Source organism: Prionailurus bengalensis, chromosome B4 (genome assembly GCF_016509475.1).
Source record: "Prionailurus bengalensis isolate Pbe53 chromosome B4, Fcat_Pben_1.1_paternal_pri, whole genome shotgun sequence".
Lineage (NCBI taxonomy): Eukaryota > Metazoa > Chordata > Mammalia > Carnivora > Felidae > Prionailurus > Prionailurus bengalensis.
This window is the reverse complement of record NC_057358.1, coordinates 46,653,402-46,679,978: the sequence shown is the minus strand read 5'-3', so window position 1 is coordinate 46,679,978 and position 26,577 is coordinate 46,653,402. Positions and strand designations below refer to the sequence as shown.

Sequence of the window (26,577 nt, the reverse complement as noted above, 5' to 3'; positions counted from 1 at the left end):
GATGAAATGCACTCAGCCCAAAAACTAAAGAATTTCCTTTCTTTCCTCCAAGCCTCAGGCTTGTAAGTAGCTTTTATCACACTGGATTTAAGTGTTCTTATATGAAAAAATAAAAATAAAAAAAAAATAAGAACCTCATGGTTGATCAGCTGAAATCCATCAAAATTATTTCAGAAGAAATGGAGACACCAGAACAGAGCAGAGGGAATTTGACAGTGGTGTTCTCTAAATGAGATGTTATAATCCCAATTAGCCTGTGACAAGCAAAAAGACACTTTTCTCCCCAAAACTGTATTCGTTCATACAATATGCTCCTATACGTGCAGACACTGTGCTGGGCCCTGGGAAATACAGAGGGAAACAAAACGAGTTCCTGTCTTCCTGAAGCACACAGAAGAGCAGGAGAAAAGCAGGTAAGCCAGCCAATAAATATAACTTCAAATTTTGAGTACTCGGACACAAACAGGCTGGTCCTCTGAAGACCAGCTACCGTGGGAGACCAGCATTACTCAACTGGTAGGAGGCCTCACAAAGGATGCCACGTTGGACTGAGGTGTAAACGCTGTCAAGAAGAGTTTGGGGAGATTTGGGAAGAGTCGGGGCAAGACCTGAGTGGGAGGCATGTAGAGCTGGGCCCCTCAAGGGAAGGACTTACAGAAAAACTCGTCTCTGAAAGGAATTATTGGCACCATTGAGAACTCTAACTCGCAGGGTCAGACCCAAGAAGGACTGGCAAACCAGACAGGAGAGAGGCAAGGAGTCCTGGAAGGGATCACAAGATGGAGAAATGTCAGTTCCCTAGACCCAGGGGCAGCCGGGCAGGGTTTGAGGTGACCAGAGCCCCAGACTGGCCATGTCTTGGCAATGAGCAGCAGCATCCGCTTACCCCCGTGTGTCTTAAAATATTCGTGTCACTTCCTAGGTGTCCCAATAGGTGAATATGAACGAGAGGTCCTGCCTAAGGGTTTAGGCCAAACCTAAACCTCGTGAAAACCTACGTGGGATTAACGTCGTCTAGATACATAAGTTATTTCCTCAAATTTCTTCACTATATATAGGAAAGCCTTTCAGACTGGAATGCCTTTCTGGAAGAAAAGATGTTGAGAAAAGCAGGGATGTGGGAGGCCATAGATAGCGAGGTAATGCTCTTTGATTGTCACATCACCCACCCTAAGGGCATATGAGAAAGGTCGTGGAAAGCCAGGTCACAAGGGTGGGTCATGAGTCCTCGGTCACAACACCTGGTGACATGCATCACTTCTCCACTTTGCAATCAACTTCTGTTTTGTTACTGATTTGAATGGAATGATTTTTTTTACCGGCATGATATATTTGCATACATAGAGTGAATAAGATTAAGGACAATGGTTTCACCTCACTGTGGAAGTGACTCTGTACCTTACAATTACATCTGATCTCTGGCTACACGCATAGATGTGCTGTGTAGGTGAGTCGCACACGTGCAGACACCCCGCACCCATACTAGGGATCTCCGAGACTCTCACAGACTGCCAGAAAAGATACTTGGAGAGCCAGAAAACTCCTTTTATCCTTTATGCAGAATTGATAAAGAACTATCTTTCTTGGGGCACCTGGGTGGCTCAGTCAGTTGAGCATCCAACTCTTGATTTTGGCTCAAGTCATGATCCCAGGGTCGTGGGATCAAGCCCTGAGCTGGGTTCTGCTGAGCATAAAGCCTACTTCAGATTCTCTCTCTCTCTCTCTCTCTCTCTCTCTCTCTCTCTCTCTCCATCTGCCCTTCTTCCCCACTTGAGCACTCTCTCTCTCTCTAAAATAAAATTTTTTTCAATTATTCTAATGAAAAAGAACGATCTTTTTTCCTATCCTCTTATTTCCTCTTTAAATAACATGCAACACACACGTGCACACACACACACACATACACACATGTACACACACATACACACACATACATACCAGCTCCCTGGGTGGGCAAAGTTTTCAGGTTCCCGTTTGGTATGTCACAGCCACCGGGTGTGTCAGGAAAAGAAAGGAACAGAAGGCCCAACCAATGCCTTTGAAGGGGGCTATGGGACCATTGGGCCACCTGTTCTGCTGTCATTACCGCAGACAGCAGAGAGGCAGCAAGGGGTTGTGTGTAAGAGATCCCAAGGCAGCCCACCCAGCTTTGACCCTCAGCCCTATCACTTGGTCGCTATGTCACCTTAGGGCTCCCATTTCTGCAGGTATGAAGCAAAAGGGAGATAAGTAATCATAATAACTCATACGGTTTTTATAAGTATGAAATGAAAGAACCACAAAAAGAACCACCTTGTTCGCAGGCCAGGGTCCGCGCCTTTTGGAGGCTGCTTCTCCTCACATCATCCCCCTCATTCATGATGCGAGGGCTTAGGGAACTTAGAGACAAAAATAACCTCTCTTACTAAGCCGTTCTATGATGTGGTTGCCCAGTTGCATGGACCGCTCAGGACACTCTGGGAATTGTCCCTTCATGTTTTCCTGGATTTCTGGTTCTCAAGGCCTTAACTTTCATTTCACTTCATGATACCTTTTTCTTCCTTATTTTGCCAGGTCCCTGATTTTCTAACCCTTCCTTCCTACCTAGGGGCCTTCTCTCCCCACCCTTCCCTCACTCCCACACTCCCTCCCCAGTTCAGCTTTGTCTGCCTCCCCCTCTGGCAGCTACTCAAGTACACTCAGATGCTCCCTCTGACCCGCTCCCTGGTTCCCAAAGTGTTCGACGAGTTCACGGGTTTATGACTCAGATGACTAAGCTCAGGCTATGCAAGCACAACCCACAAACCTTTTTGATTTTGCTGAGAATACAAACCATGAGTTTCTTTCTTATGCGATTCATCGCCCTCAAAGAACAACATGGACCTGTTTTTTTGTACTTAAAAAATGATAGCTTTTGTGCAAAGAACTCCATCGGGCTATACTTCAGGCATTGACTGCATGTTCCTGAGGCAGGGGGTGCACGCTAGTTTCTACTAAGTTCAAGTCTCTTTGCAGAGGAGTCCACAGGATTGATCATCGTATCACAATACAGCGTTATTAAATCCAGATGCAAAGTATTCGCATGGTCTCTTCCATTCCAAAGCAAAGCTGCGAGGAATTGTTCTGTAAAATAAAACTACCGGCCAGGGCATGGATTATGACAACCAAAAATAACACACTTACTAACAGGTGAGGGTGTGTCCAATGAAGAGCATTTTCCTTTTCCCCTGAGGGCTGAGGGAGTGTTTGGGGTTGCAGGTGTGGGAGAAGAAAACTGCACAGTAAAACCGATAACCCCTCCACGGTCCTTAGAATCCAATGCCAGGAACCACAACATGCCAAGTAAAACTCCAAAACCCCAACAGTTCCAAGACTCCTTGAGCCTCCTAGTCCAGCCTACTCCCAACACGGGACGCCCTGTATCATCCTCAACAGAGCATCATTGAGCTTGAATACATCCAGCAGGAGTTAACCCACCGCTTTGCAGGAAGCTCTTCTGGGAGCTGCAGCCCTGAAATTTCTAACCATTCGGCCACCTGTTATGCTGTCGCTATCAGAGGCAGCGAGGGGTTATGCGTAAGAGATCCTGAGACAGCCCAGGATCTTTGACCCTCAGCCCTATCACTTGGTGGGTATGTATCTTAGGGCTTCCATTTCTGCAGGTATGAAGCAAAAGGGAGATAAATGGTCATAATAACTCATACGGTTTTTTTTTTAATGTTTATTTATTTTTTGAGACAGAGAGAGACAGAGCATGAACGGGGGAGGGGCAGAGAGAGAGGGAGACACAGAATCGGAAACAGGCTCCAGGCTCCAAGCCATCAGCCCAGAGCCTGACGCAGGGCTCGAACTCCGGGACCGCGAGATCGTGACCTGGCTGAAGTCGGACGCCTAACCGACTGCGCCACCCAGGCGCCCCATACCCATGCTTTGTTTTTAACCGGGTGGTTGATAAAAGTGTTACCCAAACAGATCGAAAGACAAAGCCCTGTGGGAAACCGCTAGAGACCTCCATCTCTAAATGATCTCTTCTTGAATGTTTGCCTTATGATTGCACCTAACTCTATTACCATTACCCCTGCCTTTTTCCATCTTGTTCATAAAGATATGGTGCCAAAATCAATATACGCTCTTTCCGCTTCAATTTCTCACGGGTAAAAAACGTTGATCTGGATTTATTCCTTCTTAGGGAAAGAGAAAGTCGTTTTACGTAATCACAGGATACGGTGCTAGTCCCCTCCTACCACGCCGCAGAGCTCAGGGCAAAGCTACATGGGTTTGTCAGAGGTTTTTTTTGAGTTGATAGAAATCCCGCAGGAATGATAGACAATAATATGAACTGATGTGGCTGGTACACATGCAGTAACCAAATTCCATCAAAATTTCACCTTTTCTTTTCCAATTTTTTTAATGTTTATTTATTTTTTGAGAGACAGAGCGAGAGCAGGGGAAGGGCAGAGAGAGAGAGGGAGACACAGAGTCTGAAGCAGGTTCCAGGCTCTAAGCTGTCAGCACAGAGCCCGACACGGGACTCGAACCGACGAACCTGAGCCGAAGTCGGAGGCTTAACCGACTGAGCCACTCAGATGCCCCCACCTTCTTTTCTCTTGAGATCATCATGCTTGGATCTGGTGCTTGAGACACGTGGGTCAGGTCACAACTACAGAACTGTTACTTTCAAAGGTTTTTCAAGGGCTGCCTCAGAAATGTGCCCTCAGGAACTACACGGGAGTAAAAGACTCCAGAGGGCTGGGACAAAGCCCCCTGAGGGGACAGATAACTCCATACAACCAGGAAAACAGGAAGGTGCTGGGGATGGGTTTTGACTCAGTATGGGAGTCAGGGAAGAGGAAGGATTATCACGCTGGCAGGGAAAATGAAGAATCCTGTCTTGTCTTACAAGTCCTCCTCTGACACTCTACTTTCCCAAGAGGCAAATGTTCCCTTGGCCTGGGGCTCGTCGGGGAGTGACCTGGGGTTAACCACAATATGCCCATCGTCACCCCCTCCTTCTCTCCACGGCTTGCATGCAGAAGGGAGAGGAGACACTAGACAGGAAGTCAGGGGAAGAAAAGGCAATTCGGGAGGCAAAGTAAAATGCGAAGGAAGCTTAAAATACAGAGTGACCATGGCCGTTTTCTTGGATTCTTTATTCAAACACCCACTTTGGGGTGGGGGGGGGGGGGCGGGGAAGGATCTAAAACTGGCCACGCAAGTGTTGCCAGTAGACAAAACACAGAACCCGAAATCTGGCCCCGGTCGTATTGAGTCCACTAGGCCTGAGTTCTCTCCTCTGTAAAATGAAGGCCGGGGGGCCCAACTGAAGAAGGTCTGTGACCTCAAACGCCAACATTGTAGGCACTGGAGTGTTCCATTCTGAAGGGTTCAGAGAGTTCTAGCGATCTGGAGGTGGCAGAAGTGAGGGTCAGGCACTGATACCCTGCCACACAGACCCATCTGCATACCTGGAACGTCCTGAAGCCACGGCTGGGGGCGGGGGGTGGACAAAGCATTGTCTGCCCTGGATGGAAGAGATTCTAGAAGACGACCACAGGCTGGACCATCCCATGTGCAAAGCCAACAATCTACAACCCGGAGGCCGATCTCCCAGACCCCAGGTTTCAGCAGTCCACACTTGAGAAAGATTTTTCTGACGCTCCAGTTCCAAAATACTTCCATGCTTCAGATCGGGGCTGGAACAGCAGCAAACCTGCAAACCCCGATAGCAACAGAAGGAAGTGGGCCAGGAAGGAAAAGATCAGCTGGGCACAGTTCGGCTCTCAGCAATAATGACAAGGCTAGAAATGAAGGAAGGAAACCCAGAATGCATGGGGGCAGGGGACCGGGAGGGATGGGCTTTACTGCTGCCTTTCCAGGGCCAGGCTGTACTCTTTGTTTTGGCACGCATTCCCTGACAAAAAGTCAATGTTCTCACCACATAAATATTCGTCGACATTAATAACAACAGCATCTGACACCGTTATCTGTAAAGATGCCAGATTGCATGCAAATGGGCTGCTAGAATACCTTGGAGAGTTTCACAAAACTAACACACCGGGCAATGAACGTCTGGCAGAGGACATGGGTCCTTTAATGATGGTGGGAGGGAGGACACGAACAGCTCATACATACAAGCCTTTTAAAATGGGACGCATTTGCCTCAAGCCCACTGAATGTCTCTCCTTCTGCCTCTGCACTGGGCACTCCCTGAGGCTGATCTCTGAGGTTTTACCGCCATCAAGTGGAAGCATGGGGTATGGCAGCGGCAGAAGAGCCTCCGCGTGGCGCCAGAGGCGGAGAGGAGACTCTGACAGTGAAAGATGAGAGGAAGGTTGCTGAGTTTCACTTCATTATCACCCATTTAGTTCAAAGGAGATGCCATTTTGGTTCCCAGCCATCAATCAACCGGCGTCATTCGAGGCCCAAGCTGGGCTAAATTTGCACCTTCTATTTCAGCCCAGTGAAGATGGAAACCTACAGGAAGTCTTTGAAACCCTCTTGTCCAATATCGTAGTAATTGTCAGCTGCCCAAACCTCCAGTTCCTGTGATGTCCCTATTTTAACAGAAGAGTTTAATTATGGCCTGGACACGTAAGACCTGAAGACAGGGTAGCAGCCACGGACAGGGTTTGACAAGATCTGTTCGAACGGGGAGCAGTTATCTACAAGAAACAAGGAAGAAACAAGGAAGGATTCGGCGAGGTGATGGTCTACTTGTCCAAACTCTGTATTTCTTGGGAGAGAAGCCAGCAATGGGCGCCATTTCCATGTTTTCTCCTGTTTTTGAAGAGGCTGACATGAGGACTGCCGTCATGGGATTACAAAAGCCCGGCAGATCCTTGCCCCTAACAAGAAAGCAGATCCAGGGTATTCTGTGGCTTTGCCTTTCACTCAGCCCCCTTCGCTTGGTTGATGGGCTAACCACCAGAGGAGTAAAGAAAAGAGGGAAGGGAATATGTATTTCTTGAGTACCTACACCGTGGTAGATAATACACGTGAAATTATATTGTCTTCACCTGACAACAACCTCACTGAGAAAAGATTAACCTCTTAAGAAAGATTAGAATGGTCTAGAAGGATCCATCTCATTATTTGTAATTCCCCCTTTTCAATACAAAACTAGGCTGATGCTGGGACAAAGCCATGTGGGAAACCACCAAATCTTGGTGGAATGTAAACATCCTTAATTCAGAGTGTCACTGATTCTCCAGCCTCACCTCACCTCTTCCCAACAGGGTTTTTCCTTCTGATGAAAAACGGAGCATCAGGCTCTTAGGAGATAACTCCCAAACTCAGCTACGAATTTCTAAATGTCATTCCGTTTCTGCATATGGGGATTTATTCTTTTTCCTTCACCAAAGAGTGTTTCCTATTGCCCCACCCCACAGAGCTGCTTCTCGAGGTAACTAAATAATAATTGTTAGTCACTATGCATTTTCCAAGGGATATTATGAACCGATGGTGTCAAACAGGGATCTGAATTCATCCCCTCCTACAATTAAACCTCCTGTGGATCGGGAAGCTGGCCTTGAGGACTCCTCCCGGTCCTACTGGGGCCACCAAAGCCCATCCCAGGGTTGCCATTCCTCTGCCTTCCTGGAACAAAACCTCAGAGTCCGTGGCCGTTCTTGGCTCCCCCTCTCACCCTTGCCTCTCACCCAACGTAACTCAACCTTGAACTTCGGCTCCGTGTCTTGAGCTCCACGTGATGAAGACAAGAGCCTGCCGTCTCTCCTTCAGGTCCCACTGCAGCTCTCACAGTCAAAGAGTTGCCACCGTATCTTTATTGCATCTCCAAGTGAGGAACAGTGAATAACTTATTACACACGGAACACTCTCCTTTGGAGGACAATGTCCACTTGCGGGACACAGGTGGTGAACACAATGCAGAGCTATTTATAGAAGCTGAGGAGCAAGGCGCCCAGAGAAGGATCAGTGCCAGGAGTTTATAGCAAGAACAGTGCACAGATTCTCCTGCCAAAGAGAAATCGGGCTTCTCCCCGCTGGCGAGCTACAGAAGAGGGACTTCTGGTGAAGCGTACAGGGGAGCTTCAGTCTGGGGATGGACAGCATGTTTGGGAATGGTGACCTGTGAATTGGTGCTGCGGACCCACAGGGGTCCTGTGGTAGCACCAGAGATGAGAACGTTTAGGGTGACCTTGAGCCTCTCCTACCCAGGCGAGAAGGGAGGGTGCCAGTGAGTTGGTCTCCAGTGTAGATTTCAGCAGGGACAGGCCTTGGCTGTTTTTGCCCAGATTTGCCATTCTGCTCCGGGCCAAGCGGTCCTCACAAAACCCGTCTTGAGTTAGAAAGGCTGGAACCTGCGGCTAACCGTGCCAGTAAGCGGTCAGATGGGCAGAGCTCTCATGGCTTGTGAAATGACTGGGCACAGTGAGGGGCACACCCTGAGTTTGCCTGAGACTCCCTCCCGCTTAAAAGACGGATCCTAAGTATGGGACGAAGGAAAAACCCTAGAGTGCTGTGACCTGCCGTCCTGTTAGCCCCCCAGCAACTCCAGAAGGGAAGGAAAGCTCGTCCCCAAAGGTTCTGTACGGTTTCCTTAGGCGACTCCGGGTGTAGCCCACATCCCTTTGAACACCCCCCTGGTTGGCTGACTTGCTGTGTTCGCCCCACTCTTCGGAACAGCTAACTGCCGCCTTTCCTTCCTTCATAGTCATTGTAAGGGCTAGTCCGAGTCTGGGCCCGCGGAATGGAGAAGTCCTTTGGGGAGGTCCGATTCTGAAAAGGCAGCAACCATATCGTTAAACCCACTCCAATTCCCGGATATTTCCAGAGAGCTCCAATCTGGGTGGGAATCTAACTCTCTCCCCTTCTCCCAACCCTCCCCCTGAAGCCCTGCATTCCAGGGTCCTGTGGTAACCCCTGAGGCAGATCACGGGAAAGGAAGACACCGCACCCTTTCAAGGCGGCCTTCCAGGGGCCATGAGAGTGGCTACAGCCCGTGTTCCCAAAGGACAGACATTCCAGGGGGGCTGACGCTGCTGGTGTAACAGGAGAAAGAAACCATTTACCTGCAGCTGAAAATGGGTGGCGTAGGGAGCATAGAGTGTATCACCTAGCTCTTCAAGGCCTGAAAGAGAGGGAGGGGGGGATTACAGCGTTAGGGTCCCCCCCACCACATCATGCTTCTGCCTGTGCCTACCCCAATTCGGTCTATCTAAGCATCTATCTTCCCAGCAGATGCGAGTTTCATGTGGGGAGAGATTGTCCCAAGCCCAGGGCCAAACACAAAATAAGCACAATATTGGTTGAATAAATGAATAACCACCAACATAGGGTCACTAGGGAAGCACCTTTCCCAAAACTTTCACGGGTGGCCCACCTCAATCCAGGACCACTTGAAAAGCACCCTTGAAACCAGTCTTTTCAGACAGAGCTGTCCAAGCGCTGTCAGTTACCTACAGTGAAGCTCACTACGGATTTACCTGCTTCCTTAACCACCAGCAAGGCAAGAAAAAAAAATTTTATTACTTTCTTTGGGAGGGGGCAGAACTTATGAGCAATTGTTTCCTCGGTATTTGGGGAACACTAGAGGGATTTAAACTCTGGAACAGAAGAGTAAACGCATACAGTTGTCGTGAATACAATTTAAAGCAATCCATTCACCTGTTCCAGTTTACTGAGATTTCCCACCAAGTGTACCTATTCAGTTTACTCCGTGAACACCTCAAATACTTTCTCTGTGTTACTGTGGAGAATATAAGGATTAACCAGACGGATTCCTGGCCTGAGGCTGACACTGGAGAGCAAGGGATATACGACAGCTACACAAATAGCTATGAAATGAGACAGACTCTGATAAGAGCATTTCAAAGTTCTACAGCATGTGGGAGGAGTGAATAAGGAGACTGGGCAATGTGTGCTCTGGAAAAGGGCAAGAACAGGGCACAAAGGCATGCCTGGAGCCTGGACACACAGGCAGGGAAAGGCACTGAGTGACTTGGCTTGTTTGGATGGAGCGCACAGCTTCCGTGGTTGTTGGGTTCTCGCTGGGAAAAGCCTCCCTAGGTCAACATGGTGGATCTTAGACAGCCAGCAACGTCTGCGAGCAGGAACATGTGCTGGCCAGAGAAGTATTTTAGGGGAGAGGAAGGGGACGGGTGGCCTACAAAATGGATGGAAGGAAGGATGAAAGGGAGGAATCGCAGTTAGGGAATGAGAACAGGGAGTCCAGGAGCGCGGTGACAGAGTGAAGCCGTGAGAATGGACAGGAGTGGATGGGCACTAAAACATCCCCTCCAGCCGCCCCTGTTTCCCTTTGGCCTTCCAAGCGCCCCGGAGAGGAATCACAGCTCCCGTGAGAAGCACCAGGAAGCTGTGCACCTCAGGCTTCAAGAGCAGAGGAAACTGTCAGCTGAACCTAAGAACCTAGCCTTGGAGGTCCCTCATTCCTCTCCCAAACTCATCCCCCCAGAGGTCGGTGTAAACCTCAGGGACTCTTGATTAGGCCCAGAGAGCAGTGGACACCTCACAGACCGACGGATAGGTCCCTAAGGGCAAGGGCAGTCTCTAGCTCTCGGTGTAGCCTCTTTCTGTTGTGAGAACAACAGAACACCTGGTTACTCGTGACTTCAGGCAAGAGCAAAATCATTGGATTCTTTTATGTCAGATACAATCTCTTCCCTCCCGTGGGCCCAGAGACACGCAGTAAGATGTGGCTGTGCAGGATAAATCAGAACCCTCAGTAACTTTATGGAGATTTCTGCGGGTTTGTGGTAAAAGGGCTTTCTCCCTCCTCTGTGCTCTGTGCCTACCGCAAGGAATCATGGCTTGGCTTTCTGCATTCAAATCTATAAAGGCTTCACGTTTCTGGAAGGAACACCCAGCTATCTTTCATAAAGAACACAATCTCGCCTACAGGTCTCTAGGGATGTTTCTAGTCATTCCTTTGCTCCAACTTATTTTGACTCAGAGAAACCCACAGGGTATTGTGTAGAAAGTACTAGATTAAGACTCCAGAGGTCAGCTTCTAGTTCTACTAGAACTCTAACCAGCTGGATGAGCCTTGGGGACCCTGTCTGTTCTGTCAGGGGTATGACCTGGATAATCGTGAATGTTCCTTACAGTTACAATATCCTATGATTCTGGGGCGCCTGGGTGGCTCAGGTTAAGCGGTTAAGCGTCCGACTTCGGCTCAGGTCATGATCTCACAGTTTGTGAGTTTGAGCGCCGCATTGGGCTCTGTGCTGACAGCTCAGAGCCTGGAGCCTGCTTCAGATTCTGTGTCTCATTCTCTCTTCCCCTCCCCCACTTGTGCTCTGTCTCTCTCTGTCTCTCAAAAATAAATAAAAATGTAAAAACAAAACAAAACAACAACCGATATCCTCTGATTCCCTCCCATCTTCCTACAAGGAATTCTCACCCAGCCGTGCTCTGTACCTTGAGTGATTTCCTCTTGAGAGTAGGCTCTGTTCTCCACACCATAGCTCTGCTTCATGAGCTGAGGTTTACAAAACGCATCCTCAACAGGGTAATCCATGGGGTTCCGTTGCTTCGTGAGCAGCTGAAACTCGGGCGCAACGTAAGCCAACAGGAAAACCCAGCCATTGGCAACCAAGGCTGAGCTGAGGATGGTATCATCCCACTCGGGGCCAAGGGCAGAAATCAGGAGCAGGGTGATCCACGTCACCCAGATGGCAATGGAGAGAACCATGGTGAGGAAGACGTGGACCCCGTGTCTCTTCCAGCCAGTGAAGGATCCACAGAAGACGGAGCAGGACGTGAGGAAGGTCAACACCATCAAGAAAAGGACATAGGTGAGCAACAGGACAAAGTCTTCATTGCGCCGAGAGGCAGAAAGCTCAGAGAAGATGGCGACATTGGTCCTGTTCATGGTGAGGACGATGTACTCGATAGCGATGACGTCCTGCACCAGGCTGAAGCCCACGGCCAGGCCCAGCATCACCAGCAAGGACAGGGGCTTCCTCCCACGCACCAGCTTCGTCAGGTTGAAAGCATGAGCCAGCAGGCAGGAGAAGCAGAGGGAGAAGAGGACGCCGAAGAGGAAGAAGCGGGTGGGCCCTGTACTGCCATCCAGTTGGATGATGAAAGCGAAGGTGAGGCCGAAGATGCCCAGCACACCCAGCAGGAAGAGAAACTGGGTCGGGAGCACTTTTCGCCTGTTGGAGTCCTGCACCTTGCAGATGAGGATCAGGAGACCGAGCATGAAGGCCACCGAGGTCACAGCCCCCACTGCGGCCACCGCTTCTAGGACAATGCCCCAGATTTGAGTGGTATCACAAAGTCTGTGGTACTTGGCATCCAGGCTTGAGCGGCAACCACTAGGGGATGTCGTGGCCATTCTGGTCCTGCATAAACGCAAAGTTGGGGGGAGGGGCGGTGAGTCTCCTAACAAACTCGGACAGGCACAGGGGACCCAAAAGATTAGGGAAAACTTTCACATGTTTGGCCGGGGTTTTGCCTCTGAACTCGCTACGTTAGATGGAGCTACTAACTTTTCTCCACCTCTCATGGCAAGTTCTACAGACTGATGGAGGGAAAAGACAAATCTCCCCACAATTAAACTATATTAATATGTACCCTGATGCCAGACGACTCAGTGCTCTGCTGAGGAATTTCAGGGTCTCGCTTCAAAAAAATATGTCACAAATACCTTGCCAGGGATCCTGATACTTTGGGCTAGTATTTTCTCAGGAATTATCGAACATGAAAATCTCTAAGCTTAAAGCTTTAATCATAATTTGCCAGTCTCAAGGTTTTCTCCAGGTTTGCCTCTGTTTCGGACATTTGTAAGCATCCCATTCTTTCCTGTAAATTTCTCTACCGAAGGCCAAACATTCCCTTCACCACCATGGGATCCCCAACTTCAGCTTTGCTGTCACATATTACAAGGGTTTTTCCCCTCCTTGAGGTTTGTAAGGATGGGTCTACTCATTCCAAAAAGCGATAGAAAGAGTCTTCTCTGTCAGAAAGAGTTCTTTATTAACTATCTGTAAGGAGGGACATGGACACAGAACAACAGTGGATAGGGGCGCCTGGGTGGCGCAGTCGGTTAAGCGTCCGACTTCAGCCAGGTCACGATCTCGCGGTCCCGGAGTTCGAGCCCCGCGTCAGGCTCTGGGCTGATGGCTCAGAGCCTGGAGCCTGCTTCCGATTCTGTGTCTCCCTCTCTCTCTCTGCCCCTCCCCTGTTTATGCTCTGTCTCTCTCTGTCCCAAAAATAAATAAACGTTGAAAAAAAAAACAAACAACAACAAAAAAAAAACAGTGGATAATCCAATGAAACATATTACGAATAGCTAATGCTCATTTTTACTGTGGATCCGAAACTCTTCTAATCACGTTTCGTATATACTAGTTTAATTTCAAAGCAGCTCTAGGAGGTAAAAAAAAAAAAAAAAAAAAAAAGCCCTGTATCACAGATGAAAAAACTGAGGCAGAGACAGGTCAAGTTACTTGCCCAACATCATATACGAGGAAATAGCAGAAGCAGCCTTTGAATATAGGTCAAGTTCTAGGATCTATGCTCTCTACTACTGCAGGTGCCAGCACTCAAGTGAGTTCTAGTTGGCCTTAAATGCAAACTGAGATATTGTCATTCTCTCTGTCTCTCTCTCTCTTACCTCCTCCCCTTTTTCTCCCTTATCAGATGCCCCATAAACCAGTTCTGTTTATGGTCTTGATTCCACTTAGTTCAGCCCCATATAGGCTAGGAGCTCCCAGGGGATAGATGATCCACAAAGCAGGTAATCTGCTCACCCACTCAAAGACAATCAGAGTTGACTGGCTATATAGCAGATTACTTCCTACATATCTCTCCTTGACCTCCCAGGTCTGCTTCCTTCTCTGCTCCCACAACCTTCATGTCAATTTCAGACCCAGCTGATTTCCCAAACCCCATGAAATGTAATTCCTAAGAATTCAGGGCACAGTGGGAAGATAAATTGAGACACAGGAAGAGAGAAGGAGTTTGTACATTTCCCAAAAATGTATGGTTCTCAAACTCCAAAGTCAATGTCAAGTAAGATGCTGAAATTCAAAAGTGCTAAGGCTTTGAAGTTTGCCAACAAAATTTTTTCTGAATTATCTGGCTGTTTATTAGTTTCTAGGACACCATTACTTTTGGTTTGTTGTACGCTATTTGTGCATGATTTTGGGGGGGGTGGGGCTTTAGTTTTTCTTTTCCTGATAGGATTGCTCACTCAACAGTGAAGAGTCCTGAACTGACTAAAAGAGAAATATGGTCGGGACAGGGAGCAGAGGACAGAGGTAGGGGAAGAGAAGGCTCACTGAGAACCGCGCCCCCCCCCCACCCCCACACACACACACAGAAAATCACCCGTGAAAGATCTCGGCTTCTGCTAATGCCAAGTAGGGAGAGCCTGTGAAGAAAGGAATTGAAAGAAGGGAAGCCACTGGCATTGGGAAGCAGGAAAGGTATAAAACATCCACCGGATCCTGCTTCTTTCCTTGTAGCAGAAAAAACAGCTCAGAATTTCTTCACCACATGCCCATACACACTTAATAGACAAGACTTCTCTGGCCCTTCATGGCTCTATGGGATTATGTGATCAACCCAATGGAAAAACAACACCCTCCCTTCTCCTTCCGTTTTATGTCCTCATGATCAAACCACAAGTCAGAGAACAGCACAGTGAGATATAGAACAGGCCACTGTTCACTGACTGTCCAGGGCAAATGAGCAGCTTCCTCAGTGTAGACAGAATTCCAACATCTGCTTCCCTTAAAGATACAAAATCTGGGGGCACCTGGATGGCTCAGGAAGTTGAGTGTCACTGCACTCTACCCCATGGAAATTATACCACAGTCGCCCCTACCGTGCAGAGCACAGAGCAAAGGATGGGTCTTCAGCGCAGTGCAGAATACGAAATGGGAGGAAGAAGGAAGGCAACTGAGCTTAGATATAGGCAACTCCTGAAACACAAGGACCCAAAGTCTGATCTGCCTTGCATACCAATGTCCACTCCATGGAGGTAGGGAGAAAGGAGGTGCAGACCCCACTTACTGGTCCGCACCATGAATATGGAAGAGAAAGAACCCCCGTTGAGTTCAAACACGGTGCACACAAGGGAAGGGACCGAGGCCGTGTGCATTTCATCCTCACTCACCTCTCCTCTCCTCTCAGATCAGTCAGAAGGGTGCATCCAGCAGGAAAGGTATCTCACCCTCCCAGCCCTGCCCCGCCACTGTCCCTTCCCCACTCTTCAAGGTAGTTCCGTCCCTTGACGGTAGTCATCATAATCACGGAAAACTATGAAGGACTTTGGGCCTGATGACTAACTCTTATCAGAGACTGATGAGGTGTTTGCCTGAAGGGCACCTGTGGTGCTGGACAGAGGAACAGTGAGGCAGAAACCTCCTGCCCCCAGCTTAGAGCTCCGGGCCCCTCCCTTGTGGTGGCAGCTTTCTGGGTGGGGGATGCTGTGTGGGGGCCTCCTGGCATCCACAGACCAGAGTCCAACAAGAGCAATGGGCCATGGGTGTGGAGAGGGGAGAAACCCTATGTCCCCCAACTTCGCCTCCACCTCCCACCCCCAATCACGCACAGGAGACAGAGAAACAGTCCCTGAAGTACCTTTAAAACACTGTTTTTAAAGAGATGCTGAAATTTTCAAGCATACTCACAAAAAAAAAGAATAATATGGTGGAGACCCTTTGGACTCATCCCTTGGTTTCACAAATTACCAATATATGGCCAATTTTGCTTCATCCACATCCCCACCCACTCACTAGATTTTTTCTTAAGTTTATTTATTTGTTTTGAGAGAGGGGCAGACAGAGGGGGAGAGAGAGAACCCCAAGCAGGCTCTTTGCTATGAGCTCAGAGCCCAATGCGGGGTTTGAACACCCGAACCATGAGATCATGACCTGAGCCAAAATCAAGAGTCAGACATTTAACCAACTGAGCCACCCAGGTACCCCTCACTAGATTTTTTAAAAATTTATTTATCCATTTATTTTAAGGTAGACTCTACATCCAACGTGGGGCCCAAACCCCCAACCCTGAGAACAAGAGTCCCATTACTGACTTGAGCCAGCCAGGCATCCCTCACTAGCTTGTTTTTAAGCAAACCGCAGACATCATATCCTTTTATACTTAAACACTTCACGTATCTCTAAAAGATAAAACTCCTTTTTAACTTAACCACCCTTTAAAAATTAACAATAACCCTTTAATATCAAATATCCAGTTAGGGTTCATATTTCCCAATTCTCTCACAACTGTCCTTTTAAAATTTTTCTTAGTAAATACGTGTTTATCTGAGTGACTAATTTTTTTGGAATTATCCTTACTTCACCTCCGTTAGCCCTCCTCCACCTCTTCCCCTGCACGACAGGCATTGCGCAATGGGCCTAAAGTGTCCTAAGTACTTTGAATTTGGTCAGAGGAAAATAAAACTCACTTGCCTCATTAACAAGCAGCTCTGTATGGGGAAGGCCCTGTGTCACCCAGGGAGTGGCCCAGATGAGGAAAAGACACCAGGAAGGTGGCTGGGGGAAAGGACGGGGTTCTGAGAAGCTACGAAGGACTTCTAGAAAGCAAGGTTTGAGGGGGAAGGGGAAGCAATGAGCATTTGGGAAAACAAACTGCCGGGAGCTAGAGAGGAACCTCAGGGCGGGAGCAAGAAAGAGAAAATGGAATGAGACCACGGGTTATTTGGCCATCGCTTGTAACCAAAGTCAAGGGCAGAGAGATTTGGGGTCCCATCAAGAAAAGACTACCTCCTACAAAGTCCGAATGGGGGCTGCAAGGAGCCATTTACTCTTGGACAGCTCTGAGCAGGGAGAGGACGTCTCACCACTAACTCATTCTCAGCAGGGGTGAGGCATGCCCTTATGCGCTCTACCCATTTAACCCTCACAACCACCTTCTGCTATAGCTCATACCCTCGTTATCCCTGTCCTCCAACTGCAGCCACTGAGACACAATTCAGCTGGCTCACCAAAGTCACACCGCTAGGACAAGGCAGGGTCAACTGAATCCAATTCTGAATTCAAACCAGAATTCTAACTCCAACATTACACCCGTAGAGCCCTATGTCTGGTAAGGACTTTAAAGCCAGGGGGGACCTGCCATTGGCAAGGTTGGGGGGGGGGGCGCTCCATCAGCACTCGGGCAATGCGCTAGGCTTTGAGCACGGATGAAATCCACCGAGGCACGCGGCCTGCCCTTGTGAGCTGCTCCAGCTGTTCAAGTTACGCATAATACCCTCAGATTCCTGCACACTGGCCACATGCGCTCCACTGCAGCAGGCAGGGCAGGAGAGAAGGCTGTGGAAGAGGAGAAAGAAGGGCAGGAGGCAGCGCAGGGGGCTCCCATCGGTGAGCCCAAGGCAGAGGCACCAAAAGCCAATTTAAGATCCACCTCAGAGCTGGGAAACGGCCTGAGAAATCCCCATCCCACGTTAGCAAACCCAACATTCATGTCCTGCGGATGACATCTCTTCAGGAGCTCTTGAATATTCCACTCCTCTGAGCCCTAAGGCAGTCCCCTCCACCTGGACCCCTTCAGAAGACACCCCCCCTCACACTCCAGGCCTGTCCTCTCTGAGCTGCTCTATCAGCAGCCAGGGGGGTAGAGCCATAATCCTGCACAAAAGTGTAAGGCTCTGCATCCTCAGCCCTGCCTGCCTCTTGCGCTTCCCACCATAGCCCTGTTCACGCAGCCCTGCAATACCTATTGGAAAGTCTGTGTCTTCTTCCAGACTGAAAGGCTCTTTGATGGCAGGGACTGAGTCGTTAAGTGTTTCTCCCCAGTCTCCAACCTGATAGATGGTAAATGCCTAAGTAGGATGGACGAGTGTGCTCAGGGATAGAAGTGGAGTCCGCTGGGAGAGGAGGGGCTGCTCAGAGGACAGCGTGGGTGGGGTGGTCGTACCTGGTTTCCTTGCTAGCTCCCCGTTCACTGTCCCGAGTCCCAACCTCCCTTCCTCCTGTCCTCCTCATGTGGGCTGTCTAAAACACACTTCGGGTCCGAGGCTAGGGGCTCTGGGCCATGTCTGGAACCGTGCTCCTATGTGAATGACGCCAGGTGTCTCCCAGGAAAGTATGAGTCCTGAGATTTCCCAGGAAGCAGAGAGAGATTTACTAGAATCCAGTCCCACATTCCCACCCAACTCCCTGATGACTAAACCCTGTACTTGGCAGGAACATGGTACAGTTTTAAAGTATGTAGCCTCTGACCTGGGACACAGGAAAGGGCCTTGAGTCATAAGGGTGAGACCCCCTTCACTTATTACAGCTGCTAACTAAGCTAACAACTCACGGTCCAATAATCCAACAACACCTACCACGCAGACCTTGAAGTCGCCTGGTGCTGTCCTAAACCCTTCTGGCATGAGTCAGGGCATGAAAGAAAAAAAAAAAAAGAAAGAAACGTTAAAAAGAAAAAAGAGAGGGGAAAGGGAGAAAGAAAGGAAAGGACAATAAGAGGAAGAGGTGATAGGGGAGGAAGAAAGGCAAGGAGGGAGGGAGAGAAGGGAGGAAGGGGGAGGCAGGAAGTCACTTCCTGGGCTCAAGACCAAGCCCTGTCTTCACCCCGCCCTTTCAGAGAGAAGGGGTTTCAGCTGCCTTCTGTGTGGACACTATCTCCAGGAACCTCCCTCCCCTCCTCTGAAAAATGAGGGTGGGGTGCTGAACTCGATGGTGTGAGCCCACCTCCAGCTTCACTGTTCATGCCTCTAGAAAACTCCTTTTAGACAATTCCCAAATCTTTCTCCCTCCCCCTCATTCTTCTCCTCGCCCCACCTCCTGTCATTAAAAGAACATGCCCTGCCAACCCCTAACCAAACCCCAAAACAGGGCTGGAGGTGACTGAGGGTCCGAGCGCAGGCCAAGCAAGGAGAGGGCCACCAGGCAAAGGGTCACCTGTAGGACGAGGCCACCAGGTAGCAGAGCAATACTGACCTTAGACCTGGGCCCGCTCTTGCCAGACCCAAGAACAAATGCCAGCATTGATGAGTCTCCCAGCTTCCCCAAGACTCCTCTCCTCTTTTCCCAGGGGGGCGAGAATGGGGTCTAGAGCTCCTGATGCCCAGACCTGGAAGGTCGCCCAAGCTGGTTGCCTGGGCCACACCCCCCTCCACCCCACCCCCACCGTATCTGAGCGTGAATAACCTGGGGCCCAGAGCCTAGCCAAAGCCAATCTTATCTTCCTCCTTATGAGGCATATCTCATTCTTTCATCTGAAAATGAAGAAGACAATACCTACCTCTCAGCAGTGCCTGGGGAATGATACCAAATAACTTTAGTGTTTGTTGAAGCTGAGTCCCCTCTACCTGAGCCAGGAAAACGTGTGATTTTCTAGCATTTTAATTTTCTCTCTTTTTCTTGAATTGCCTCAGTCAATGTAGTGCAAGAGTCCCAATACAATTATGAATAAAAATAATGACTCCGGCCAGATCCTGAGTTCCCCGGAGGCAGGCACCCTGTTGAGGGTTTATGTTTTTGTATGGATTCTCTCATTTACATGTTTTCACATTTATTGCTTCATTTACACCCATTTTATAGGTGAGAAGACAGACTCTTAGAAGTTACTGTGCCCAGTTTCACAGAGCTGAGAAGACTATCCCTTTATGAGTGGCCTTAATCATAATGTAATTTTTCATTTCATCTCGAAATCACGGTGATGAACTCTGAAGCTTTGCCCCCCAACTCCTGCCTCTCTCCACTTAAACCGGCTCTGAGAAGTCTCCACAGTGAGCAATACTACACTTGATCAACACGCATTTAAATGCCCACTCTGTGGGGCGCCTGGGTGGCTCAGTTGGTCAAGGGTCCCACTTTGTCTCAGGTCATGATCTTACAGTTCGTGAGTTCGAGCCCCACGTCGGGCTCTGTGCTGACAGCTCAGAACCTGGAGCCTGCTTCGGATTCTGTGTCTCCTTCTCTCTCTGCCCCTCCCCTGCTCGCTTACCCTCTCCCTTTCTCTCTCTCTGAAAAGTAAACACTAAACATTTTTTTTTTTAAATAAATGCCTAAAAATAAATGTGTTAGGTACTGTGCTAAGTCACACAGACCAAAAGTATGTCTACTGCCCCTGGGAGACCCAACAGAGTCACGGTGACATACAAAAAAGGAGTCACGGGCTGTGCAAAGAATGCTAAGTGCACATGGAAAACAGTGATCCATTCTACCTAACGGGTTTCTTTTTTTTTTTTTTAATGCTACAGAGACCAGGGAGGTGAAGCATGAAAGATAAGCAGCAAAGAGTGGGAGACTTTTAGGAAGGTAGGTTAATTCCCAGATTTCTGGCTTAGGCAACTGCGTGGAGCCTAGAAATGCAGGCGGGTGAGGACCGATGCCAAGCGTGGTCGTGTGGAATCTAAGATGAATATGGAACGTGCAACTGGAGGCATCCAGAAAGGACAACACAAAGCCCTCCTGAGAGTTTACTCCAGGCCACACATTCCTGCCTTCTCACAACAACCCTATTATTACGTCCCCTTTCTGCAGTTGAGGCACAGAGAAATTAAAATAACTTGCCCAAGATCTCATGGCACGTAGAAGCCAGGCTCCAGGACCTGGTTGTGCTGACCCCCTCTGCACTTAGACATGCAAGTCTGAGGCTCCGGAGAGGTTTGGGCTGTAAGTACAGAGTGGGCCTAGAGGAGGTATCTGAAGCCTTGGGAGGAGAACAAGATCACACTGGGAACAAGTACGGTGGGTAGGGGGCCAAGGGCAGAACCAGGGGAACACCATCTCACCAACGCAGCGGTCAACAAAAGATGGTTTAAAACTTGATCAGGTCAGGGCGCCTGGGTGGCGCAGTCGGTTAAGCGTCCGACTTCAGCCAGGTCACGATCTCGCGGTCCTCGAGTTCGAGCCCCGCGTCGGGCTCTGGGCTGATGGCTCAGAGGCTGGAGCCTGTTTCCGATTCTGTGTCTCCCTCTCTCTCTGCCCCTCCCCCGTTCATGCTCTGTCTCTCTCTGTCCCAAAAATAAATAAATGTTAAAAAAAAAAAAACTTGATCAGGGATTGGGGTGCCTGCGTGGTTCAGTTGGTTGAGCGCTCGGTTGATTTCCACTCAGGTCACAATCCCAGGGTTGTGGGATGGAGCCCTGCATGGGGCTCTGTGCTGAGCGTGGAGCCTGCTTAAGATTCTCTCCCTCTGTCCCTCTCCCCTGCTCATTCTCTCTCTAAAATTTAAAAAAAAAAAATTTTTTTTCTAACGATCAGGGGTTGGTAAAAAAACAATCATCATAATAAGCCTGAGTGGACTGGTTTCCCAGAAGCCAAGGAGCAGCTTCAAAAAAAAAAAAAAAAAAAAAAAGTGGTCTGTAAGGGGAACAAAGAAGGGAAGGCCTGGGAAGGGATCTTTGAATTAACATATTTTCTCCTTTTTGTCTGTTATAACAGATTCAGTTCCAGAGCTTCATGGCTTTTCTCCAACTGGTCCTCCCGACCCTTCCTAACTCCCGTCCCCACCTCCATGCAAGGCAAACCAATCTTCCAAGAGTATTTCTATCCAGAAGGGGATTGTGACAAAGTCCTGCTTTTTGCCTCAGCACGTGCATTTGTTCTCCCAACCAGAAAGACCCTTCCCCTCCTCTTCACAATCCATTTACCATATTGCTTTGAAATATAACTCAAAACTTAACCCCTATCTTGAGGTAATAATAATTTAATAATAATAATTTTAAAAATTATTAGTCCCATCTCATTCTAAATGTATTCTAAACTCCCATCATAGTTTTTGCGATTAAGTATTTCTTGGTACTCAAGTTTTTCCACATATATGTTTTATACAGCACATTAATATCAATGCTGACTCAACTATCAGATAACAAGCTTTTTAAAGGAAACAGCAAACTTTCTATTTGTTGGTATTCTCCTCAGTATATGCTCTGCACAGGGGTTGCTGAGCAAATGTTTTGGACTAAGACTGGCCACTGAATATCTACTCAAAGCAAGTTATTTATTGGCAAGTGTGAGTTAATGGGGAAGAAGAATTTTGGAAGATGAATACAAGCTGATGCTTATCCTCATCTTTTTATCTAGGCTGAATTCTAAGACAAGGGTGGAGTCCCAAGGGAATGTCTCTGCCCATGATGAAGGATTAGTTACAAATGGAAAGTGTCTACAGGGAAATCTCCAGGATCCCCTGTTCTGGGTAGTCATCCTAATTCTGATGACATAAAAGTGATTATGGCATCAGCTTATGAATAACCTCTGAATAACATCACTGAATTGAGTTCCTTTTGTAGTAACTGAGAAAAAATAAGTTACCTTACCACCTTAGGCAGATCTAAACAAGCATAACTACAGTGTATATCCCAGTTTCTTTACTTTCGGGTAGTTCCCTGGAGACATTCCATGCCATCTCCCTCCATTCTAAACAAAGCATATGAACTTTAGATTTCTGTGAAATAAATTGCTGGAATATAAAATACTAGAAATCTTTAAAAGAAAATAATATTTTGAGTGAAACTTCCAAATATTTTAGGCCCAGGATTTTAAGAAATAAAATTTCCAGAAAATAGGTGGATAAAGTCAAGTCCATACTGGTATACCAGCTCATAGCTCTCAAAGATGCCTTCTTCTAAGTATTTTATATATAAAAATAACATATTCGTGTTCAATCCAACAAGTCCCAAGCTAAACTTATCATCCTTCCTTACAAGCCTGTATTTCTAAGCCCTAAGAATGGCATGATCACTCACTTAGCACCCTACTCGATCTAAAGATACAATATAGACTACCTAATGTGGGAAAAGATTGAGAGAGCAGACCATGTGGCCAAAAATTATATGGCAATAGCAAGCAACAATTATTACAATAAATGTAAATGGTAACTTTTTCATTTTGAAAAAAGAAAAAACAAAGGCAAAATGTAAATAAACACAAAAATAAGCAATAAGAAATAGTGTTTCTTTAGCAGGTATTATGCATCAAGTACATAATTAAATAGCTTGCTGAAGGTAAGAAAGTACATAATTAAATAGCTTGCTGAAGGTAAGAAAATTAAGTAAGAGTTGAAGTATTAATATCACACAAAGTTTAGTTAAGGCAAAAAGACATTGTAGGAACCAAAAAGCCTACTTTATAATCATTAAGGATACTCCACATTGAAGATACAACTATCATAAACTTTTATGCACTAAATAACATAGCACCAAAATACATAAAACAAAAGCTACTGGAAATACAAGGAGAAATTAAAAGAAATACTATAGTTATAGGAGATTTGAATATTTCTAGGAGACTATCATATTCTTTATCAGTCATTAGCAGATGAAATAGAAGAGTAATAATACAATAACTTTTTATAAGTGTTCTATGGACACTTTAATTGAAATAGTCTCTATGTTCTTATTAGATCTCCATTGTTAATCATATAATTCCGATCGTCTGTATCTGTGATCAGCAAACATTTTCTGCAAAGATCCAAATAATAAGTAGTTTAGGGTTTGCAGGGCTGAAAGCAGCCATACATAATGCATAGAAAAATGAGTATAGCTGTGTTCCAATAAAACTTTATTTGCAAAAAGAGGCAGTGAGCTGTGTTTGGCCATGGAACTAGTTTACCAACCCCTTTCTATATGATTGCTTCTGTTGAAATGGTCATGAAATATTTACAAAAACAGCATGTTTTAAACCACAAAAAAATTTGAAATTCTAAAATAAGAAACATACAGATTATGTATTCTGACCACAAAGCAATAAATACAGAAATAAAAGTAGAAACAAAGACACCAAACTGCTCAGAAAATCTGAGATCCTTCAGATTAAAATACTATTCAATTCATTGTTTCTTAAGGTCCTAATATACCAGCACATCATTTCCTGTCCATTTCCTCAGCTCAGTCTGGGTTTTAAACAGAACTGGACCTGAAGGCAAACTTCCAAAATGAGAAGAATGAAATCACAGTCAAAATTCATCTTCAATTTTCACTAAGTAGTGGAATACTAAGAAGCAAACTCCAAAGAAGATTCCCAAAGGGACACATGCAGATACAGAGGGGCTAGAATCTCAGCCATGGGAGGGAGATGGGGGCCTTGCCTAGACCCCTTAGGAGGAACTCAAGGCCCAGGCCCTGGCCTCCTCACAGCTGCAGGTTCCCGCAGAGCCTGGATGAGGAATCAGTCTTCTGACTCAAGACTGAGCGCAATTCCCAGAAATGTCACGCTCATTCCTATCTGCCCTCTGAGCACACATCTGGCCATATCCTCAGAGGAGCCTTTCTGCTTCCCAGGTAACGCCGCTGCTGACTGTTCCTTTCTGTCATTCCATCCCTCTCCTAGTGATAGCCAGCGCACAGACCTGGAGGGGGGAGATCTGTCCCCCATTCTCACCCCTCCCATGGGTCCCAGCCCAATGTATCTGAAGTGGTTCAAGGATTGCCCTTCAGGAGTGAGCCCACATTGGTGTCTGATTCAATTGAACCCTTCAACAGGTGTGGCCTTTACAAACCCTCTAAAGAGAAAATCAGCCTGGAAAGAAGCCAGGAACAGAAAAGCCTTCCAATTCTTTGGTCCTAAGCAGGCTTTCTCTATTACTAGCCCTATGTTACCCCCCCACCACCACCACACACACACACACACACACACACACACACACACACACACACACACACACCCTTCCCCCAGTAGATGTTTAAGGGAGTATCTTGGACAGCTTTGGGGCCATACCTGGGTCCTATCTAGTTGTTGCCAGAAAGTGGGCTGTTATTGGATATTCAACTTCCATCAGCCCCAAGGTTCCTGAGCAACTCAAAGGACAGCCAGGGAAGGAGAGCTGTGGGACTGACAGCCTGACACTCTCATCAAGAGAAGGGGTGGCTTCAACGATCGGCTTCCCAAAATTCACAAGGGTCTGCTTGTTGTGCAAGAACACAAATCAAAACTTTTCAGTACCTGAGTGAAGTAGCAACTGTCACTATGTCCCTCCTCCTACCTCCCTCCACCCCCAACTCCCAACCCTCTCCACCCCCAATCCCATCCTCTAAAATCGGTCTCCTTTTCTCTTCCCTAAGTGTGATTCCCAGGCTGCTCACGTGCCCAGCCAGGATTCCACCTGCTAGGAGTTTGTAAACGTGTCTGAGCACAAATATTATCCCGACTATTTTTTTGCTCTACGCCTCTTTCTCAGCCTGAGAACCTCAGGGCGGGGATTCTGAGTTCAGTTAACCAAACTAGAGAAATTCCATTCTTGGGATTTCTTTTTCTCACAGCCAGCTGTAGTCCATTACCAGGTTCTCTTTTCTTGTATCCCACCCCTCCCAAAGCCGCACTCCCCCAAGGATTTAAATCTGGAGGCAGAGGGCGCCCCGGGCCGCGCGCGCCTCACTCACCCTTCTGCCCTGGCCGTGGCGCGTGAACTTGGGCTGCTTGTTTCGCGCGCGTCGGAGGCGGCACAGGAACCTCTAGCTGCTGGAGAAGCCCGCAGGCAGCTATCCCGCCCTCGCAGCGCTGAGCGGTTATAAAGGCAGCCGTCGCCGGAGGGAGGGAACAAGCGAGGGGGTGAGCAGAGGGACACGGGGCGGGAGAGGGTCAGGGGGAGAGGACACGCCTATTCCAGTTCCGCGGCACTGCATGCTGTTATGAAAATAAAGTCCCCGTGCCAGGGTATGAACCAAAAGTCGCCTGACGTCAGCGGCACAGTCACCCTTGAAGTGGGGGGGGGGGGGGGGGGGGGGGGGACAGGAGGAACCACCCGGGCCCCGCCTAGCGCATCCAAAGTGCTGCGGGACGCGCTCACGGGCAGGTCCCAAGGCCCAGGGGGAAAAGTGGCCAGAGGGGACCTCTCGTTATCGTCCCGCAAGCTGTCACGTCCGGGGCGGGGGTGGGGGAGAGCCACACCCGCCCTCCCCGCCGGGCACCCCCTCCGACAAGGGCCTGGGCCAGCCAGGGCGTGGCGCCTGGGTTAGCTCCTGGGTCCCACGGCCGGCGCGTGCGCGCGCGCGCGTGTGTTAAATAGGAAGGAGAGCTGACCTCCAGGTGGCCCTTCCTGCAGTGGTGCGGGAGAAGTTCGATTTCCTCACCTTTCCTCTTAGCTTAGCCTATCACTCTCCCCCATCAGTGCAGGATGGGAAGCCAGGCGGGGCAAGGAGGTGACCGCTCTCTCTGGCGCCCCAGCCAAAGCCAGGTCGAAACCAAGGAAGATTCCTCGGGGGTCCGGAGTCAGCTCCGCAAACTCCACCTGTCGAACTGTCCTCAGATGAGCAGCGTTAGTGCCGTCCCGGGGTGGAGACCTCACTATCTCTGTACTTCCCTAACTACCTCTCTAAAAGCCTTGACCAGGCAGGTTGATGAGAATGGGGACGCCAGATAAAATTATGAAATAAAGGAATTTGCCTTTGGTGTCTGGTTCCGCCTCCCTCGCTGCCCACTCCTCTTCCATTATCAAGCCAATCCTACTGAAACTTGTCTTTGTTTACTTGTCAAACAATCCTTGAGTGGCTACCCCTCAGTGTCAAGGCTCGGGCAAGGCTCTACCCCAAAGCCTTGGGGGAGGGGGAAGTTCTGTGCTTTTAAGGTGCCCATTGGCACTCCTGGTTACTATGCATGTGAATTAACAGGAAGGCCTAGGGCTCCCCAGCTTTGTCCTCACACCCCAAGTTACCAGGGTCTAATGGGCTTTTAAAATGTGACTTTA

At 48.2% G+C, this 26,577-nt stretch overlaps 1 protein-coding gene across 2 annotated transcripts; it reads right to left on the bottom strand.

Annotated features, from left to right (window-relative positions):
* Window positions 1–7,743: 7,743 nt before the first annotated feature.
* Window positions 7,744–25,555, bottom strand: GPRC5A (G protein-coupled receptor class C group 5 member A). 2 transcript variants are annotated; one of them, XM_043564901.1, is made up of 4 exons: window positions 25,274–25,555; window positions 11,380–12,308; window positions 9,012–9,070; window positions 7,744–8,718 (listed from the first exon to the last, which is right to left on the bottom strand). In XM_043564901.1, the coding sequence occupies exons 2-4, from the start codon at window positions 12,299–12,301 to the stop codon at window positions 8,626–8,628; spliced, it is 1,074 nt and encodes a 357-aa protein (XP_043420836.1). In that variant the 5' UTR covers window positions 12,302–12,308; window positions 25,274–25,555; the 3' UTR covers window positions 7,744–8,625. The 2 variants fall into 2 exon arrangements, with proteins under 2 accessions (XP_043420836.1, XP_043420837.1); XM_043564902.1 differs by lacking the exon at window positions 25,274–25,555 and adding an exon at window positions 24,612–24,791.
* Window positions 25,556–26,577: the final 1,022 nt, after the last annotated feature.